We start from the raw sequence: 21517 nt of genomic DNA on the forward strand, positions 1-21517 counted from the left end.
ATTTTAACTGCTAAAGTCTTAAAGACCTGCAGAATTGCCTAACACAGCTCATCACTTAGGCCAAACTTTCTATCCAGAATCTAGCACTTGACAAACATCCAGACTGCTGGAATCTGGATAACACCAGTTCCAGCAAGAATATTTAACAATCTTTCTCCCAAAATAGGGAAAGGCAAAGACATTCAACCTGTTACATTATTCCAGATTAGCACACAAAAACCCTTCAGGATTACATGCAGGATCACACTGATGTGTCAATAAAAGTGACCCAATTCCTTCACTACAATTTGAAAATTACCTTAAAATGTGAAAGTCCAATGAATCTGAATCCATTTTAACAGCCAGACCATCAACAGTCTGGAGCATTTTTAATGTATATCAACAGACAATAGTGTACAGGTTTCCGTTCTGGAATGAAAGATAGAGAACTCAAGCTTTCCTAAGCAGCAATGTAACTGTAAATTGGATTTCCCTTCCCATACAGCAATTACTAAACATCATGGCAACAAAAAGATACCTTCTATTAATGGCTGTGTTCTAGTTATTCATGGACTCTTTTCAAGTATTGCATTATTTCAACTTCTTAGGGGGAAAAGTTAACTTTGTAAGACCTGCCAGATAAGCATTGCTTCTCCATCTATTTTCTATATAAAATGTTAGTTTACTGCAACACTCTCAACGTTATTATTAAAAGGTGGGATCCAAATAGCATTGCTTTGCTAATAGAAGACATCTGTCAGAAAATGGAAGACAATTTGTGGTGGTTGCTCTTCCCCCCATCAGTCTGCACTGCCTCCATAATTTGGTCTAGAGGGTTTCCCAATCTTCTTGAACAGACTTTAGGATTATGCAGGAAGGGGGAATTGTCTCAAATAGCCTTCCATTCTACTGATAAATGTCAGGGGAGTAATACTGAGTTCCACCCATATTCTTTTACCAGGTTGTATTGTGAGAGGATGAATAAGAAATGTAGAAAATAAAGTTTGCTTTTTTAAAAAAAGAAAGGACCATATGACAGTACGATGTCAACCTGTCTATTTTTTGGCAACTAACAGGTCCTAAAAATATTTTAATCTTTTAGTACAAAGAATCACATTTTGGGGGCTGCATTAAATTTTTAGAAACTGGTCTGCTAAAAATATAAACTACTAGATGGTAGTACCTAATATTTAAGGAGCTCGACAACCAGATACCTGGGATTTTTTTGCAGCCTCATCTAACAGATATAAGATGCATAACTAATCAAATGGACATATAAGTGTTAATTACTGGCATGGTAGCCATTTTAGTAATAGAGCAATCTTATGCATGGCTACTCAGAAGAAAGTTTCACTCCTAGGTAAGCATGTATAGGACTGCTGCCAGGATGATCTGAAGTGGCCAGCTACTTGTTATAAGCTAATAGTGTTTTGTTTCATTTTGTTCTTAAAGAGATTCAATTATGTTTTGGGCAACAACCATGGACCAGATATTCACTGCAAGAAGATAATCACAAAGTATTTTAATGCTACCACTTTCTATCCAGAATACTATAACTATTACAAAAAAAGGACAGTTCAAACATTTTCTTCAATATTTGCTTCAAACATAACCACACTTTAAAAAACAACAACAACTAAAATCTTACTTTACACCCTCCCTTCAGAGCATATTGGACTCCACCTTCTAAAGCAATCATAATTTAGAAGAGCAAATGTTAATTTGATTTAACCTGTCACATCAGCTTTTATCATCTTCTTGCTATCTAAAGAAGGTGAAAGACAATTTTTCATTTTATAACCTAATTCCATTTCAGTTTTATTTAACTGTCTACATTATTCTGTGAGTGTGTGCACATACACAATCACACACAGAAGCAGTGGTATCTACATACAGTTTTACACAAATATTTACATACACATGTTATACACAAACTAATGCGATTCCATGATTTACTTTTAAGTAGAAAGGCATATGCTTTTGTAGCATATTTAATTGTTGCACTGGTCTTACAAGAGTACTATAAACCTTTTGCAACAATTAGCTAAAGCACATTTCATTCAGGATTTTATAGATTGTATATAAAAAATACAATACCTAGAATGCTTATCAAACAAATAATGCTTTATTGGCATCTAAAAAAAACATTAAAATGTATGTTAATTTTTCAATTTTTTAACCCACTGCAGTACGAGCAACAAATCACAGACACGTACTTTTGAGAAATAAGAGACTATAATGCAGAAATATCAAGAACACACCATTCTCTGTATTATTTATGCTCCTTTTTTTTTTCTTTTTGGCCAAACTGTAGGAACATATAGTATCACAGCTCTGCCTATGCTTTAAAATTCTGCAGCAGCCTAAAAACCTGGACAAGATACACCAGCACCTGTTTTCAAGTATAACAATTTCCATGGCCAACCTAATAGCAGTATCTAAAAATTTCAATTTCTTCCATAGGAAGTCTTTGTTTGTTTGACAAGCTGTTATTTATCCTTGTGAAGTAAAAGCAAGTGGGGCAAGTTTGCGTTTTGTCAGAAAAAAGAAAAAAGAAAAGAAGGAAAGTTTACCTACCATGTTCAAATTAAGAACAATTTTCTATACAGGTCAGTTGTACAGCTATTTAAGTGAAAGATGAACATGAACATTAGATTAACTTAATTCTGGCAGACAAAAGTGAACTACTAAGGTCCAGTCAGCAATTCATCTATTACAGAGAGAGATGACAACTTTACAAAAGGTATCTTTTTACCTACTGAGTGATGATTATGTCCCCTCAGTTTCTGTGCTTTCTACCACTGGTTCACTTTCTAATTCAGCTTCTGTGTCACTCTTCTCTTTTTTTGTGTCACTTGAAGTTGCCAGCTTTTCATAAAGTTCTGGTTCACCCTGTACTTGCGCTGCAGGTGGCTGACTCTCTGTCTCTGCATTTTCACCATTAACTTGGGGCACACTATCAGTCTTTTGTTGAGAAGTGCCACCTTCAAAAAATTCAAATGCTCTTGGATGTGGAGGGGGTATCCAGTTGTTCTGTATTCTCTCTCTCCCAAATCTGTTTCCATTAATTTCTCTGCCAAAATTAAAATCTCTGTCATCCCTGTCCCTCTGCCTTTCCCAAGGTCTTCGGCGATCGTCAAAGTCTCTGTGAGTGTCTTGCTCAAGTCCCCGGTTCCAAGTTGGGCCACTTCGATTTTCAAATCTGTAGTTTGTTTGACGATACCTTTCTCGGTCTTCCTGGAAGCCTTTAAGACCACCAAATGTAGGAAATGAATGATGCTCTCTTTCATCAAAATCTCCTCTTTGTCCCCAGTGCTTATCTGAATTGAAAGCAAAATGGTCTCTCCTACCAAGGCCTTCCATGCCTGGTCTTCCAAAGTTCTCTCTTAAATCTATGTGTGGCCTGGCAAGATGTTCTCTTCCATCTACTGGAGGTCTTCCAAGACTTTCTCTTGGATCTAGTGGTGGCCTTCCAACTGAATCCCTCATATCCACTGAAGAGGTCCGATTAATGTTCTCCCTATTTTCCACTGGAGGAAAGCGATAGTCTCTATCTCCTTCTTGCTGAATGCTGTCATCTCCAAGTGCCAACCTTTTATCTGGATTCGACATGTTATCAACACTTTGTCTACCGGAAGTTCCAAATGGTCTCTCTGTTTGAGTAAACAAATCTCCTGAAAGGAAAGCTCTAGGCGGAGGAAGGGATGGGTCAAGGATTGCTGGAGGAGGAATGCTATGCTGTAGTGGTATTCCAGGCTGCAGGAGAGGAAATCGTGGCCCAGGGGGCTGTGGCATTAGTCCTGAGCGGATATCTACTAGAGACATTCCAGGCAACCTTTGACTAGCAATAGTTAAATGGGGTACATTTTGAATTCCAGCATGTGGCTGTAACCCTAAAAGTCCAGAGCCACTTGAAATATTTGGTGGTGGTAATCCTAATAGTCCAGAACTACTTGAGACAATCGGTGGTGGCAATCCCAGAATCCCAGAGTTGCTTGATACAATAGGTGGTTGGAGTGCTGCCAAAAGCCCAGAACTACTTGACACTATAGGTGGCTGGACTCCTGACAAAAGCCCAGAGTTACTTGACACTATGGGTGGCTGGAGTCCCATTAGAAGGCTGGAGCTGCTTGAGACAGTCATGGGCTGGAGTCCTGCCAGAAGTCCAGAGCTGCTTGAGACACTTGGAGGCTGGACACCCGTCAAAAGCCCAGAGTTGCTTGAAGCATTAGGTGGCTGAACTCTTGTCAAATGTCCAGAGCTGCTTGACACACTGGCTGGCTGCACAAGCCCAGAGCTACTTGAGACACTAGGTGGCTGTATTCCCCCAACAAGCCCCGAACTGGTTGAGACACTTGGTGGCTGCATTCCCCCAGTAAGTCCAGAACTGCTTGAAACATCATCTGGAACTGAAAGGCAAATACAAAAATTTAAGTCAGCAGGAAAAAAGAGTACATACTATGAAATAATTAGATTAAACCAAGATCAACATTTATCAGTTGGTTTCTTATCTGTTTGAAATCATATTTGTAAAAAGTAAACCCAGCTTCTCAAATTTGGGGACAGACTGAATTAAGCAGGATTTGAAATAATAATAATAAAAATGCTCCTCAAATATTTTAACTAGGGTGTCACACAATCAAAATCAAAAGAGGAGATATTTCCCTGTCTACCTAGTCATGTGAGCTGAGATAAAATATAAAAGAATACAGAAAGCGATTTAAAATTTTGGTGCCATTCTTTGTAAAATGCCAACATGGAACAACAAATACACATGAATACTACTAAAAAGGCCTGTAACGCTAATGAAAGTAACATGTACTCTGATCTTATTGTAGAACACTCCAGAATGTAGGAAACAACAGGAACTATCCATATGAGATAGCATGGAGCTCTAGACATTATGAATCCATCTTTTACTCCTCCAGGGAAAAGAAGCAAAATGTTTCTTGGTCTCAGAAAAACACAGCGTTTCAGCAGCTGTATCTGCATCTGTTGCACATTCAAAACCAACATGTCATGTAGAAAGCTAAGCTATGCACTGTGAGCTTTAAAATCAGGGGACATTTTATTACTTGATTAGCACCTTACAATTTGTGGCCTTGGCACCAGAAGCTACTCCAATAACTACCCCTTCAGAATACCCATGTAGTTGGTAAATGACGACTCTAGTTGTACAAACTTTATGAGTAAAGTTTCATTGGGCTACTTACCAGCTCTGTTTTCACTTGATGAAATCTGAAGATCTGCAAGATGGGACCCCTTTTCATCTAAATCTGACTTGTTACTTGACAGAGGAGTAAAAACACTTCCAGAAGATAAAGTTGGGGTAGTAAGACTACTAGAAACAGTGCCAACTGGTAGAGCAAGGTTGCTATAATCTTTCATTGGCTCTTGAGCAATTGGTAGCGAAGACTGTACAAGAGCTGTAAAACAGAACACACATACAACTTCTTACAATCCTATGCATGCCTACCCACAATGAATTCCCAGTATATTCAATGGGATTTGCTCCCTAGTATAAGTGTTAAAGATTGCAGCTTATGTTGCAGTATCACAGTGAATGGGCAAATGATGTAATAAAAAAATCTGGTAATCCTAAACTATAGACAGTAATCACTAAATATACTATTTGCAGTATTATCAAGCTACCATTTACAGCAGCACAAAATAAACACACATTTACTTTGTCTTCACCTTACAAGAAAACAAATCATTTTAAAAAACAGTTTGCTGTCACAGTAGCTATAATAGAGGCTGGCAAGTTTCTCCTGAGCTACAACTATTTACATTGATCTGTACAATTTTAAAAAAGGACATATTCCCATATAAATACACAACAATTTTTTAAAAAAATTCTCATCAGTAGCTCCCTCCAACAAACATACCAAATGTATTTTAAGTTGTCCTCTAAATGTAGGAGCCATTTTGGAGTTTGGTGAAAGAGCACTGCCTAACTGAAGACACAAGAAGGAAAGATATAAACTAACTTACGGGTTGGAACTACCGGCGGTGGAACAGGTGGTGGAACTGGAGGAGGCAAATAACCTAGAAGAAACAAAGAATAAATCTGAATAGACAAAGCTAGCAAAAGTGATCTGAATAACTTATTTGTATAGAAGACAGCATTCACTGCATACAGTCGTACCTTGGTTTTCGAACACCTTGTCTCGAATGTTTTGGCTCCCGGATGCCACAAACCTGGAAGTGAGTGTTCTGGTTTGTGATTTTTTAGGAAGCCGAACATCCAACGTGGCTTCTGATAGACTGCAGGAAGCTCCTGCAGCCAATCGGAAGCCGCCTCTTGGTTTTCGAACATTTTTGGTAGTTGGACGGACTTCCGGAATGGATTCCATTTGAGAACAAAGGTACAACTATATTTGCAAACTGGGGAATCTGCAAGTGCTCGACTGAATTAAGATTATGAGCAAGCAGTATTATTTAAACCAATATATTCTGTTTTGCATCTTTTGTGTTTTAAAGTGCAGTTGTAAGGTGTTTTTTATTTTATTGTTTCATCTTCTTGTAAACTGCTTTGAGGTGTATAAATTTTATTGAAATAAAGGAGTATCATTTACGCATTACAAGTTAAATAAACATAGGTCAGTTAACTCCAACAGCCCATCCTATGTATGTCTACTTAGAAGCAAATCCCACAGGATTCAATGAGGTTTACATCCAAGTATGGATCTTTTAATTAGAACAATCTATGTGAATTTATGCATAAATTTATGTCTTAATTATATAAAGGTAACTTACCAGGAGGTGGGTGTGAAGGATTGAAGCTTGCTCTCATGAAGGGAGGTGGAGGAATTGGACTATAGCCAGGAGGAGGGACAGACATTGTAACAGGAAATGTTGGTGGTACTAAACTAACTGCTGGCACAGATGGAGCTACAGGAATCTGTTTAGGAGGAAAGTAAAGTATGTCTTCAATATTTACATAATCCCATTATTTTAAGGCTACGCAGATTTACTTCCTCTGGAAAACATGCCTAGTATTGGGATGTATAAGTAATAATTAGAATCAAAATCTACACAATGACAACAGTAACTATGGTCTTCCAAAATGTGAATTAAAGGCTGTTAAGCCTGCTCCATCTTGCAGTGTTACTTCTTACTAAATCTACTGTACACTGCTCTGATCTCCTCCACTGAACAGAGTGATCTGGGACTTTGGGTCCCCTACTCTGTCACTTAACAGCCAACCAGCACTATTGTACTGTATCAATGTTGCCTAAAAATCATGTCTGATTGGCTGAAATTTCCCAATATTTTGGAGCTTAAGTGAATACAGAAAGTCCTTAACACAAAAAGCTAACTCAAAGGTATTTTGGTTAATTGAAAGAAACAAATGACTAAGTAAGAGAAAAAGAGATCCCTGAAATAATTAAGCAAAAACATAAATAATTAAACTCACAAAAACAAACTCCCAGATCTGATGAGACCCCGCAGTGAGCAGAGCATTAGTGTACAATGAAAATTCACAGGAAATCCAATTTTCAAACTCATCCAGAAAGAAAATAGGAACTGGATGTCTAAAAGCAACCACTTATCCTTAGAGGTTCAGAGGAGATTCTTGTCTGGCAAAATGCTGGTCCATGAGCCTATTCTGGCAGCCTTCTAGCCCCTGATCAGACAGCAGCTCTAAACAAAGCACCTCTTCTCACCACCAGTGAACAGATAGGAATGCTCCAGAAACAAGAAGGAGCACAATGATGTGATCCATGTTACCTGGGTGCTCAGCAAGCTCAGGAAGCATTGGAGGAGACTGTTATACACCTTCCTGTTTCTGGAGCATTCTGATCTGCCCACTGGTGATGAGCACAAGGGGTTTCATTCTGTGTCATCAAAGCTAGAGTGATTTTGATCCCGATCATCCTTGGGGGAAAGTGTGTTGAGTTGGAGGTGAGTTAATTCTGACTTATAAATTATAATGGAAGATGGAGGGGGTGGTGGAATGTCCACTGTCTCTATTTGGGGGGCTTACTCTACTGTCAACCTCTATCCCCTGGCAGCAGGTCGTTCCCCACTGCTGCTGGGGAGATTGGGAGCCTTCATTCTTTGCCAGACTGGCTATATCAGTGGTCCCTTACTAACTGAGTGCTCTCTTGAGGGCTGGACCTGTAGTCTATCTATTTTAGCATATATCCCCTTCCTTCTGCAGTTGGCAGCCCTTCAGTGTATTGGATAGCAACCTTCCTGGACAACTTGCTTTAAGATCCATGGGAATAGTCAAAAAATAAATAAAAATGCTTAGCTGACCAATCGTGTCACAGATAACTCAGTTCTGCCCCCCCCCCAACATAATGCCTGACTACGCCCATGCCAAGACCCCATAACAGAAGTATCAATTCTTCGCTTTCTTCTTTTCAAATGGTATGGGGCATGAGGGGGACTTCTCCTACAAACTGAAAGGGGTCAGAAACCTTAAGAAAAGTCTCTGCTAAAAGGGAAAGCAAAAACTGCCTGGCTTTGCAGGCTGCAAAAGTCAGGCTTTTGTGCTAGATGGCAGCAATAATCGAGACGGGTAGAAACTTTTGTAATCAGAAAATTTCAAGTCCTGCTTGCTGACACAGAATATAACCCATTCCATGTTCGGCTACGTTTCCTGGATGAGAAAAGCAAAGACAGAATTGAGTCCAATACTAACCTGTAGCATAGTGACAGACTGCGTGTAAGTTTCTGTTTGGGTTGTTACGGCTGTGGTCTTGTCAACTGTTGTAGTCTGGGTTGTTTGCACAGGCTCTTTCGTGGTCTCTGAGCTTCTTGCAGTTTCCCATTCTTAAGAAAAGAAACAAGATAATAAGATTTAATTAGTGTTTCAATAAAGGAAGAAAAGGACGATTGGTCTTACCTGAATAGTAGATTTATTAGGTGGATGATGTAGTATTTGGACTGGGCTGTTTCTCTTGTATGAGACTTAGGCAAGAGCAAATAATTGTGTGTGGTAGACCGCTTCTCAGTTTTTCGGACTTGCCAAGCAGGAGCATAGTCACAAAAATCTAAAACTAAATTAAATACAAGGGCCTACTTCCCCCTGGCTAACACGTGAACAAGAACAAGAGTAAAGAAAATCAACTCCCCATAATAAAATTCAGGCATATATACCATCCACTTCCTGACAACGTAATGCAAAAGAAATAATAATGTCATATAATGTATACAGTAAGAAACTGTTAAGGAACCAGCGTGTGGTTGCTGCAACAGGTAGCCCATGCCGCAAAAATCATTGAGGAAAATGGCAGTCCAATCGCTGAAACAGCAACTGCCAGCAACAGGAAATAAAGACCAAAAGTAAACAATTAATTGAAAGTAGAAGTAAAACACTGAACATAGAATAGCAAAAGACGTATAGTAGGGAGACAGGGTTTTTTTTGGGGGGGGTTGTTTTACCTCAGCGGAGGACAAATCAAAGGGCAGACAGCAAACAGTAACAAAGACAGGACAAAGTATCTGGACACACAGATTAAGAAGATGAAGATTGCCAAGTAACTAAGAATAACAAAGAAAGGTGTTACAGAGGGCTCAGTTGAATAACAGCCAACAAAACAGTGGTCTACCTCCCACAATTCTTTGCTCCTGCCTGAGTCTCATGAAAGAGGAACAGCCCAATCCGAACACTTCATCGTCTACCATAATAAATTGAAAATATTAAAACATTTTCAGAATACTTTCCATGAAACCTAAATCTTTTTAACGACTGGAGAATAAGGGGGTATGCTCAGAAAAACTGCCTGGTCATAGCCAATTCATGAAAACTTTTATGCACAGCTAGATGTGAACTACTAAGCTTGCTCTTTGAATCTACAGTGAAGGCAGTTAACAATTCGTGCCTGATAGTTTTTTAGAAACTCTTATATCGTATGGACAGTTTGTTGAAAACCATTAACTAGAGTTATTTTGTTATACCATCCTTAGAAGATCTAATATGGCAAGTTTTAGAGCACAATGCTACATGTTTACTCAGAAGTAAATACAAGTATGCCCTATGGAACTGACTCCGTGGTGAATTAGTTTAGTATTGTCAATCAATCCTAAAGAAGCTTACTCAGCAAGTCCTAATGAGCTGAATAGGAGTTACTGCCAAAGAAGGGTATAGAGGACTGCAGTCTCAGTCTGGCAATCATCCTAGTGCAAGATAGCAATTTTCTAGTGACTTTAGAAACTGGACACTTATGATTCAGTATGACTGCCACCTGCTAGCAGTCTTAATTAGTCTTAATTAGTCTGATAACAAAACACCTGTCATTATCATTCTAATGGGCACATTAAGTATCTCAGGAACACATTTTTCTGCAACAAAAGATGAAAATAAATTTGTAATTACAAGGCACTCTATAAACCATTCTTACCACTATTTACTGTTTCCTGGTCAATCATGCCTCCTTCTGCAAAGCCATCTAAATCATCCAATTTAACTTTTTCCCAAGGTATATATGAAACTCCAACATCTGCATCCCAAAATTGTTTGTATTCAGTTTTTACACCTTTGTTTAAAGCCCATGCAATCTGAAAATAGAATGCAATTCCATTGTTATGGAAATAAATCACAACTAACATTTCTACCAGGCTTTTGATCTCCTTTCAAACATACTAACCAACAGTCCTATTACATTGTTCATAAGATGGAAGAACTCGCTATGCAAAACCTTCAAGATATCCAAATGAAAATGAATTCTTTCACCATCATGTAACTATTTTCCTTTTTTGAGTTATACTTTCTACAACTTCATTATCAAGTTATTTAGCACAGACCAAATTCTTTGAGCCTTTTGTCCTCTACAATTATTGTGTTGTACTTGCTGAAATTCTTCCCCTATACCAATCCCCCCAAATGATGCTCTAATGCAGATACTGTTACCACCAGCCATAAAGTTATATTAATTGGTGTTTTAAAACTGTGTTCCTGTTGATTTCCCATTTTGAAATATTCCACTTGTAATTCTAATGACTGTCTTGACAAGAAAATTATTCTACAGAGTATCAAGAAATTCCTATTTATTCTCAGTAACGATAGGTATTACCAACCATGAGATGTTATATTCTTCACTGTATATGAAAGCAAACAATTACTATAATTTATCTTGAAGATGAATAATATGAAGATGTACCTTAATAATTTTAGATCCAATCTTGTAGGATCCAGAGCTTAGTTTCTGAAGAGCACGATAGGCATCTTGTCTATGAACCATACAGACATACGCACAGCCCCTGGGAGGGATCATCTATAAGCAAGAGTCAAGTAATAGTAAAGTGTAAACTAATGGCTAGGAATCAGGAATGGCCATCATGGTGGGGCGGTGCTATCCTCTCAACTCTGGTGTTGCTGCCACTTATTAGGAATGTGCAGAGCTGTACATCAGTCAAGGTCTCTGGTACTCCCATCCTGTGCTCACAAAGCTCTGACCTTACCGCTGCCCTGCCCCAGTACACAGCAGTGACACCAAGTGTCAAGAAGGTGACTCCACAACACTCTTGCAGCTGTAATCCCATCTCCACCACCGCCACATACACACACTTTATGTCAGTTTCCCCTCCTTCAGCACCTACTATGCCATTCTGGAGGGTCAACCTGACTTTCAGGAGTGACGTTACAAGAACCACAATGAGCTGCAGATGCAATGGAGAGGCAGGCAAACCTGCCTTGTTGTGTAAGCAGAACTCCACTTAAAATTCCTCTAGAACTAGCTAGGAAGCACAGTTACCTCTATGTAAAAAGGTAAAGGGACCCCTGACAATTAAGTCCAGTTGCGAACGACTCTGGGGTTGCGGCGCTCATCTCGCTTTAAAGGCCGAGGGAGCCGGCGTTTGTCTGCTTCTGCAGACAGTTTTTCCAGGTCATGTGACCAGCATGCCTAAGTCGCTTCTGGCGAAACCAGAGCAGCACACAGAAACGCCATTTACCTTCCCACCAGAGCGGTACCTATTTATCTACTTGCACTGTGTGCTTTCGAACTGTTAGGTTAGCAGAAGCTGGGACCAAACAACGGGAGCTCACCCTGTCGCGGGGATTCGAACCGCCGACCTTTCAATCGGCAAGCCCAAGCAGCACAATGGTTTAACCCACAGCACCACCCACATCCCTTACCGCTATGTACTAACCCTTATTTTCTACTAACAAGTACACAACTGTTCAAACAAGGTTATATTATTTTTTAAAAGACATATGCTGATTATTTCACTTACATTTATAGATTCTATTTGTCCAAATTCTTCAAATAAATTGGTTAAATCTTGCTGGGTGGCTTTCTTGTCCACCTGACCAACCCAAAGTGTAGTACTGCAGACTGTAAAGACAAATATTGAATAAATCAATTAAGAGTTTGTTGCCTATGTTCACTTAAGCTGGAACCTTTAACACAGGCTTTTGCCACAGACAAGCTAAAGCAAGTTGGGGCCTTGCACAGGGCATGTAATGTATCAAACCAAAAAAATACATTTTTATAATTTAAGTAGAGAATTCTACTCTTAACTAACCCCTACCATAAAGCATGTAAAATCTCATGCCAAAACTAATATGTACCATAAACACATTGCAGGAAACGTCAGAAAAAATGTCCCAAGAAATCAGTCTCAACCCTCTGCTTCTTTTGAAAGAATGACTAATAACAAATTAAATATTATTTTACTATTAGAAACGTTAAACTGCAAGAAGACTTACCACTTAGTGTTTTTGACCGTATAGGAGGCAACCCTTTTTTCTGTCGTTCTTTTTCCCTCTCTCTAGCTCTTCTTTCACTTGAGTAGGACCTGGAGGACTTCCTCTTCCTTTCCCTTGATCTAGAGCGCGAGCGCTTTCTATGTTTACGCTTTCTAGAGCCAGATCGTGATCTGGACCTTCTTTTTCTTGGAGACCTGTAAAATAATTGGTTCAATGCTGCTAAAAGAACACTCATAAGAAAAGCACAAAACTCATTTTGGTTTTTGAACTTTGGGACAAAAAAAAAATCTACTATATTAAGAAAATTACAAAATTACCTTGAGCGGGATCTTGAACGTGTTCTTGATCTTGAAGGAACTACAGGTTTCTTTTCCTCTTGCTCAAATACCTCTTGTTCTACAACTTCTTGACCTTCATCTATGTCCATGTCCTGAATAGAGTAGAAAGAGGGGCTCACACCAAAGTACAGGAAAACATGCTCACAATAATTTCGCAAAAGCAATCTATATGCACAAAATGGCTTGCATATGAAGGTCTTATTCCTCACTGCGGTTCTATACGCAGAAAGGGTGATGTGGGAAAATCCTCACATGCAGAATCTGAGGGTATATGTGTTATTCTTTTGTGGCGCACATATTCACGAAATTATGACTTCCTTCAGAAAGGATAGCAACCATCTGTTCAATGAATGGGGAAGAATTCTTAGGCCCAGTATCATATCTATAGCATATTGCTGCCCAGGAAGACCCTAACAAAGGCTAGTGCATTTAGCCTTTATTTTACAAAATTTACATTACTGATCTTGTAAACTGTAACCACAGAGATCACACTTCATAGATGTAAATAGAAACAGCAAATTTCACCTGTTGTTGAACATCCATTGAATTGTCAATATTTGTTTCTACTTCTAAAAACTGTTGGTGGCTGCTGTCTTGTGAAGGTGATGCTGAATGCTCAGAACCAAAATTCCCTTCTTGTGTTTCCTCAGGACTTGCCTGCAAAAAGAAAGTATGAAAGGTTAATATTTCCATCTGTTTTACCTGAAACTGTACTGGCTTTGCAGAAGGAGGCATGCTGTACATATGTAGCAGCCCAATTTGGCATAAAACTGTATCATTATTAGAATATTTGTTGGTTGGTTTGTTTTTGCCCAATTATGTGAAAAGACCAAGAGAAGAGCCATTGCAATTCTAGTGAGGAATCGAAACATTTCTATTATGAACTGCGAAAAATATTGTAAGATGAACTTAGAATGCAAAGTTCTGCATTTTAAGGAATTGTTGTATCAAAAATTACATTTAGTGTTTATTTATTAAATTTCTATATTGCCCTTCATCCGATGATCACAGGGTGGTTTAATATATATATATATATATATATATAGGTTACACAGGAGAAGTTAACAAATTTGCTGCTTTTTGAGACTAAAATTATGACTCCATCAAATGCCACTCAGAGCATAGATTCATAAATCCAGATGGATATGTTAGATGTTTGTTAGATGTCACTGCTTGGTGACATCTAGTGGCAAATCTACTCAGGTTTTCTCCTGAAAAATGAAAAAAATTCTTCTGAAAAATGAAACCAGTATTGAAGAATACCAATATTAAACTAATTCTCAACATTACAACTCTGTTCATCTGTATACGATTTTTAATTCATCCATCTCAAAGTTTGCCAACACCTTTTCACTATGCAAACCCTGTATTTCATTTGATAACTATTTATAACTAGACCATTGTGAAAGAGGTTAGTTTTACCCTACTGATGATGTGTTGTTGCCATCGTAATCCTGCTCAGTACGAGAGGAACAGCAGGTTCAGACCTCTGGTGTATGTGCTTGGCTGAGGAACCAATGGGGTGAAGCTACGATCTGTTGGATTATAACTGAACGCCTCTAAGTCAGAATCCCACCCCCCAACGTATTTATAACTATTATCTAATTCCCACTTTAGCGGCGTTTCTGCTATCAGAATATTTTTATTCAAACAATCCATTTTCTTTCAAATCCATTCCTAGTCTCTCAATTCAGATACTCTTTGTACAAATCCTTTGCAAAACTATGTAAATCTACAAAGTAGGGCTGCTATGCTCCAAATTCACAGTTATGAAGGGATGTTAACTACTAGTATTATTTCGAGGTTATGACACTAGGAAAAAAGGCCTAAATTATGCAAGACTTTCTTCATAACCTTCTGCCACCCCACTTGAATAGACTGAACCTTGGACTTGAAAGCTGCTTAAAGAGAATGTCATTGGGATATTGCTACATACACCAGTTTGCATTTAAGCCACTTTCACCAAACCCTCATCCCCAAGCACTTTTTGATCTCAGGAAAGTGCTTCTTTGTGGCAACTGATCAGAAGAAATCACTTCAAAACACACACACACAGTTTCATGTGTGCCTCTTTGTACTGCTGCCTTCACTGTGTGAAAAACATTAAAAGTTATAATGCTTTTCTGCTTTTATGATAAAGAATATTAAAGTAAAACTCACTTTTGCTAACTAGAAACATAGTAATAATACTAAAAAAGATGACCACCTATTGTCCAAAAAACAAAATATTATACCTTTGGAGGTTGCTGCTCCAGAAGCTGCTGGCGGAGGTGTTCTAGGTTTTGTTGCTGTAACTGTTCAGCTAGTTGGTGAAAAAGTGAGTTGTTCACAGATTCAGATACAAGAGGCCTAAAAAAACACAATTAGAACAGTCAATCGACTTCTTACTACGTAGTAATAATCTTAGAGATTGCTTTAATACAAAAACAAGTTTGGTAATAGGGCTGTGTGATAAATCGTCATAACGTGGTAAGTGTTTCAACAAGGCAATATACTGGTGAACCAAAGGTGGAGCCTTGACAGCTTCCTAGGGGGTAGCTCAGTTGAACCTATACTTGACAGATACTTTGCAGATTATTTGCAGGCACATGGTTTCCTGCTTTGTTTGCTCTCTCATGCCTCACTCTAACCTGTAAGAAATGATGATAAAACCCTCACACAAACCAGCAAGCTCTTTCAGCTTCATGGTATCTTTCCACTTAGAGCTCAGCTAATTATTCAGAGTCTGCTAACAATCCAGGAGGAGACCCCCCCCCCCGCCAGCTAGACCATTAAATATCCTGGGGAAAGTAAAAAAGGTAAACAAAAAACTGGAAAACACTTCTTTCTTCCCTCACACTCACACCCACCAGTGAAAAAAAAGAGGAGGAAGAGTTTTATTTTCATTTTCTGGTGGTATTTGTGTTGTTGGTTCCCCCTAAATAGCTTTCCTCCATATTAAAAAGGAAGGGTTTTCAAAAATTTAAATGAGACTTTCTTTTTGCTTGTCCACCCTCCCTCCCTTTGGCAAAAAGGAAGAGATTGGTGGGCTTCTGTGGTGGGGCTTCTGTGGGTTGGTGGTTGAAGGGAGTAGATTAACTGGCTGCCTTATGCTGAAAATGGGAGGTTGGGTAGTATGTGAGAATGATGGGAGGGGGTTGTTTTTCTGTAAGCAGTGCAAGCAAATGCGTACGTACTCACAAGCAAGCCCTCCTGAATTCAATGAGGCTTACCCCCAGGAAAGCAGAAGTAAGTTTAGTTGAACTCAGTGGGGCTTACACATGCACAGATTCCACTTAGACCTCTGAGTGGGGAAGGAGATGCAACTTGACTAGTAAATCACCTAAACTACTCTTAAATTAGTTTAAAATATATTAAATATATTGTATGGAGGTTTATTTAATATTTTTGTGAAATCTACTACTTACATTTTAAGGCCCTCCACCGCCGCAGGGAGCCTCATCAAGGCCCATAGCTGCTACAAGGAAGCGCAGAACGCCCTCTGCAGCTGCGGGGAGATACAGTGTGACCCTCTGACCACAGGGAGGCACAGCAAGGCCCTCAACCACAGATAGCTAGCTAGCTAGCTAGCTAGATATGGTGATATATCACAATACTGTGATATTTAGCTGGTGATATATCATGATGTTGAAAATCAGGTATCACCCAGCCCTATTCAGTAATACAACTGAATTTTACACTAATTTGCAATCTGTTGCTATAGCCTTGAGGTTACAATAATAGCTTTGACCCAAAGATGCTGTTGCAGGCCTCGGTGAATTCTTGCTCTTGTTACAACTCCGAGGGCCAAATCTTATGTTAGTTTAGAAGGCTCCCCAGGAAGCAGCTTTTGGCAGCACAAAGGGCTCCAGTAGGAAGGGGAAAGCAAGAAAGTTTTTATCAAAGGAACTCGTACCACTCCTTTCTCGTTCAAAAGAAACTGCTCAAGGAAGTTTGCAACATACTCAATGATACAATATGACAAAGTAAAACAGAGAAGAACACAACCCAAGCCAATGTTCTATGTACATTTAGATTAATGAAGCATGGGACTTTGAAAATATGTTTTAAGAACAGAGTACAAGATTGTAACATCTGCTATGGCAAATCATTTTTTGTAAAAGACCAGCAACTTTGAAACAAGCAACATTCAGCGTAATAGTAACAATATCAAAAGTAGCAAACTCTGCAACTAAAAGGCTTCAATGAAAATTAAAATCATTTCAGAAGTTTCAATTGAGATTTAAATCCAATGAAAATCTGAAGCAAAGAAAAGCCTTATTAATTAGCTGGGACAAACACAGCACTAGATGCTATAATAAGTAATGCAACTAATTGTTTTGCCTTTGCCCATCTAACAAAGTTTGAAAAAAGGGAATCTAAATAGGTACACCCAAAGGTACTTCAATATAAAATAGGTACATTCATATAAAGTGACTTAGAAATGCTTTTAATTAAATAAATACTGCTTTTAGATTATCATTTATTAGCTTAATAGGCCAATATAGAAATGAGCATTCTGTCTACACATGCAGCCTCTCCGCTTTGCAAGCAAGCAAGCAAGCAAGCCAACCAACCAACCAACCAGGAAGTCTACTTTTCACACTATTTCCACTTGATATATTAAACGAAGTGAAGTCTTACATTTGGGAAGTTGGAGTTTCTTTTTTAGGTTCTTCATTAATGTCAGCTTCTTCACCAAAATCGCTAAACCTATCCATCAGCTTCTAGGAGAAAACAAACAATGCATTAGAAACACACTATATCCACAAACTATTCAAGATGGCATGTTAAAAGAAAGGCACACTAGATTGACCTGTTTATTTTTGGCCTGTTGTAAATGTACGTTTTCATATGTCTGTATATATGTTACTTACTTGGCATATGAAAATGGCAATACAGATAAGCCATAAATAGCATAAGCGCTGTGGGTTAAACCACAGAGCCTAGGACTTGCCGATCGGAAGGTCGGTGGTTCGAATCCCGTGACGGGGTGAGCCCCCGTTGATTGGTCCCTGCTCCTGCCAACCTAGCAGTTCGAAAGCACATCAAAGTGCAAGTAGATAAATAGGTACCGCTCCAGCGGGAAGGTAAACGGCGTTTCCATGAGCTGCTCTGGTTTGCCATTAGCGGCTTAGTCATGATGGCCACATGACCCGGAAGCTGTACACTGGCTCTCTCGGCCAATAAAGCGAGATGAGCGCCGCAACCCCAGAGTCGGCCATGACTGGATCTAATGGTCAGGGGTCCCTTTACCTTTACATATGTATAAAAGTAGTGGTATATTTAAACTGGGTTACCTTACTGAATCAGGGATCTATGTCCCAGGTTTATGCTAGTGTACTGACACATCAACCATCAACCAATTTAGAGCTGGTGCCAGCAGTACAGAATTATGTACAGGTAAGCTGTTTCATATGGCTAGGTCAAGGTTTAGACCAGTCAGCATAAAATAGCCTACTGCATTCATAAGTAAGCTCCCGGGATTGCAAAGAAAGAAACTCAACTGTCTGTTACCTTTAAAAAGTAGATTTGATGAAAAACTAGTTCAGTGATCCAGCATCCAGGTCTGTGCATGCAATTCCCAACACTGGGTCAATAACTGCATATTAAAGCACCAGACATGGTGTGAATATGGATCATCTGGTTGCAGGTATGGGGAACTGCATCCAGATACCCCCACCATCTCTGTATCAGGAAGGGGCTTGCATTCAGGCTCATCTCTCTTTCAATCTAGGTGACATTTTGACCCTTTGATTTGTTAGAACATATTTCTAGATCAGGGCCAATATCGCTGAAAGAAGATGAAAGATTCAGCATATCACTTCTAAAAAAATTTAAGAAGCTGACATATTTTAATAAAAAATTTCTATTAACATCTTAAGATTTAGAAGATATTAAAAATCTATTTTAAAAACAAAGCAAAAGGGAAACAAGGAAACAAAATCCTTGGAAATATATTCTTCAAATTCTAGCAACCTTTCTCAAACTTGGTAGATCAACTTCTACCTTGTTAAAAGAGACACTCTGTTCTAGTGGGTTAAGTGTATTGGCAGCAGCGGCAGCAGCTGTAAGTTGTGCAGTGAGGGCTTGTAACTGAACGACGAGACCTGCATCCAGTGCTTGAAGTAATGATGGCTGTGGTTTCTGCTGTTGCATTTGCAGTGTCTGTATTAGTTGTTGAAGCTGGAAAGAGGGGAAGAAGAGAGAAATGACATTTTTGCTAGTGTTATGTACACATTTATAAAATAAACATATAATTTGACTTCAAAAATTAAGTTTCATTATTTCCAGCTACTCTTAAAATGTGCTTTGATAGACAAGGGATGGCAAAACACCAAAATAAAACAAACCCATTTATATATGCATTATTATTTATTGTATTTGCTTATATTTTATACGCAACATTCAACTCGTTCAAGCAATTTTCAGAAAACAGTAACTGCTTCCAGAGAAATGCTGAAAGGAAAAAGATGGATATCAGGGCTCTGCACCCAGCCTGGCCCAATCCCAAGAGCTGATTTAGGCTGATGTGTATCCTGTCCAGATCAGGCTGAAGCAGTTACAAATCACTACAGGCAGGATAAGATTGCCTCAATCTATTTGTACAGATTTGTGTTGATGCGTAGCTCAAAATTCTCAAAAGTCAAAAGTGTGTCTCTGAAATGCTGCAATTATTAATTACAACACCATAGAATGGTGGCGAAAGGGGAAACAGGGGAGCTGAACTATGCTTAATGAGAGCTGTAGGGTATGCCTAGAATGCTATTACCCCACCCAACACTCTTCAATTACTGTATGTGTCTGTGAAAGTTTTAAATGCAGAACTCTTTTGTAGGTTCTGTTTCTTAAAAAGTGTTTGGTGGGATTGGGTGGCATTCATTCAGTTTGTGTTTATTTTCTATCCTTTTACAAGCAATGCCAGTTCCATCATTAATACAAAAACAAAATTTTGTTACCTGTCTTTTTTATTTTAGTCTCTTCTCATAGAGAAGAATTATCACCATCATTATTAATTACAATTTATTATCAGCCAGCCAAACATTGTGGACATAGTCTACTTAACTTAGCATTATCATTATTATCAATGTAGGGCAAACACAGGAGCATGAAAATTGACGTAACTGAGCACTAACTGTTTTTTATTGAAAAAATATTTGCTTTTTTTAAAAAAAATGTAAACTTTAAAGATGACTAACATGAAAACCCCTGGAGATAGCCATATAACATTTTACAGAGTTAAACTCCTCTATACGGCCTACCAAGTCTCCATATTTCATATTTCTATGTAAAAAAGAAAAAGTTACAACTGTTCTTGTTTTGCAATGCAAAGGGATTTCTAGAGATTTCCCTAAAATCCTGGTCCAGTTGGGCCAGGTCCAAACCAAATTTACAAATCATAAAACACAAGTCAAATCAGGGAGGGATATCTCATGCATTACTCTTTCGGAAACATACTGACATACAAGGGTACCTATCATGCTGGCATTCAGTATCACATCCAATGCCAGCATTTGACAAATCAATAATAAATTAAAGTAGGGGAGGAAATACTCTTGGACCTTTCATGGACAATTTAAACTAAACAAATAAGTAAGGAGGTTAATTACCCAATTCTGTGATTTTGTTTTAAAGCCGAACACACTTTACCTGTTGGCCTTGTGGACTTTGCAAGATCTGTGCTACAGCGGTAAGAGTATCTGTATTAGTTATCTGAGACACCCAAGGATCAGGTAAACTTTGGACCACATTGGCTGGTGTAGCAGGTGTCACAGGCGTTCCTGAAATCAAGGGGAAAGGCAGGAAGCATGTAATAAAAAGTATGTAAAGAGAATGAATGGGGAAGGGAAGGGAGAAGACATACAAGAGCCAGGGTTTTGTTTGTTTTTTTAGCCTAGGCTGTGAACATATATACGTAAAGAGAATAGCTGCATATTGTGAAAATACAAATCAACCAAAATTCTCTCTCTCTCTGAACAGAGCTTCAGGAAACCATGTGAAAGCCAGGCCTCCCCAACAATTAACTTATTCTGATTTTCAAGCACAAAGTAACACTATTCCCTGAACAATGCACACAAAAGTATACCAGTTGAAAACCATCAGACAGAAAGGGCATCTCATCATTATCAACCAGTCAAATCTGAAGCAAAGAGAACTTAGTTGGCACCATCATTTCATACCCCTATATGAAAGCCTTGGATATGTTTACACACACCCCTCTCTAAACACCAACCAGGCAAGCAAGAGTAATTACCACTGTATCATTCCTACAGACATAAAACAGGCAGGTGTCATATATCAGCCTTTGCCAAATTAAAACCACAAGGAAGTATTAATAGGGAAACAGTTTTTCACAATGGAGAACATTCATAACATTTTTGTTACCTGGTGTATTGTTACTCATAGTAGCAGTTGTCCCAGGCAAGACAGGGGTCACGACTGGAGGAGGAATTCCCGCTGCCATATCCAATAGAGGCTGGATAATTTCACTTTTGAACACATTATTCTTCTGCCACAAATTTAGCACTCTCACAATTTTACTCTAAAAGGAAGCAAG

At 38.7% G+C, this 21517-nt stretch overlaps 1 protein-coding gene across 5 annotated transcripts in view; it reads right to left on the bottom strand.

Moving 5' to 3' along the window:
* Nucleotides 1-21517, bottom strand: part of SCAF8 (SR-related CTD associated factor 8) — a 68878-nt gene that overhangs the window by 33831 nt on the left and 13530 nt on the right. For 2 of the 5 annotated variants that reach the window (XM_082215204.1, XM_082215205.1), the window contains exons 5-20: nt 21346-21502; nt 20611-20741; nt 18970-19146; nt 17605-17687; nt 15216-15330; nt 13507-13638; nt 12961-13073; nt 12644-12837; nt 12169-12269; nt 11094-11207; nt 10335-10491; nt 8633-8763; nt 6739-6883; nt 5974-6027; nt 5193-5405; nt 2735-4388 (exon numbers count right to left, since the gene is read on the bottom strand). In XM_082215204.1, the coding sequence (XP_082071330.1) occupies nt 2749-4388; nt 5193-5405; nt 5974-6027; nt 6739-6883; nt 8633-8763; nt 10335-10491; nt 11094-11207; nt 12169-12269; nt 12644-12837; nt 12961-13073; nt 13507-13638; nt 15216-15330; nt 17605-17687; nt 18970-19146; nt 20611-20741; nt 21346-21502 (3657 nt within the window). In that variant the 3' untranslated portion in view covers nt 2735-2748. Of the gene's footprint in view, nt 1-298; nt 409-1484; nt 4389-5192; nt 5406-5973; nt 6028-6738; nt 6884-8632; nt 8764-10334; nt 10492-11093; nt 11208-12168; nt 12270-12643; nt 12838-12960; nt 13074-13506; nt 13639-15215; nt 15331-17604; nt 17688-18969; nt 19147-20610; nt 20742-21345; nt 21503-21517 lie in introns of those variants that run through there. The other 3 variants (XR_014217483.1, XM_082215207.1, XM_082215206.1) reach the window with 3 other exon arrangements.

This window comes from Podarcis vaucheri (assembly GCF_965113315.1).
Source record: "Podarcis vaucheri genome assembly, chromosome: 3".
Taxonomy (NCBI): Eukaryota; Metazoa; Chordata; class Lepidosauria; order Squamata; family Lacertidae; genus Podarcis; species Podarcis vaucheri.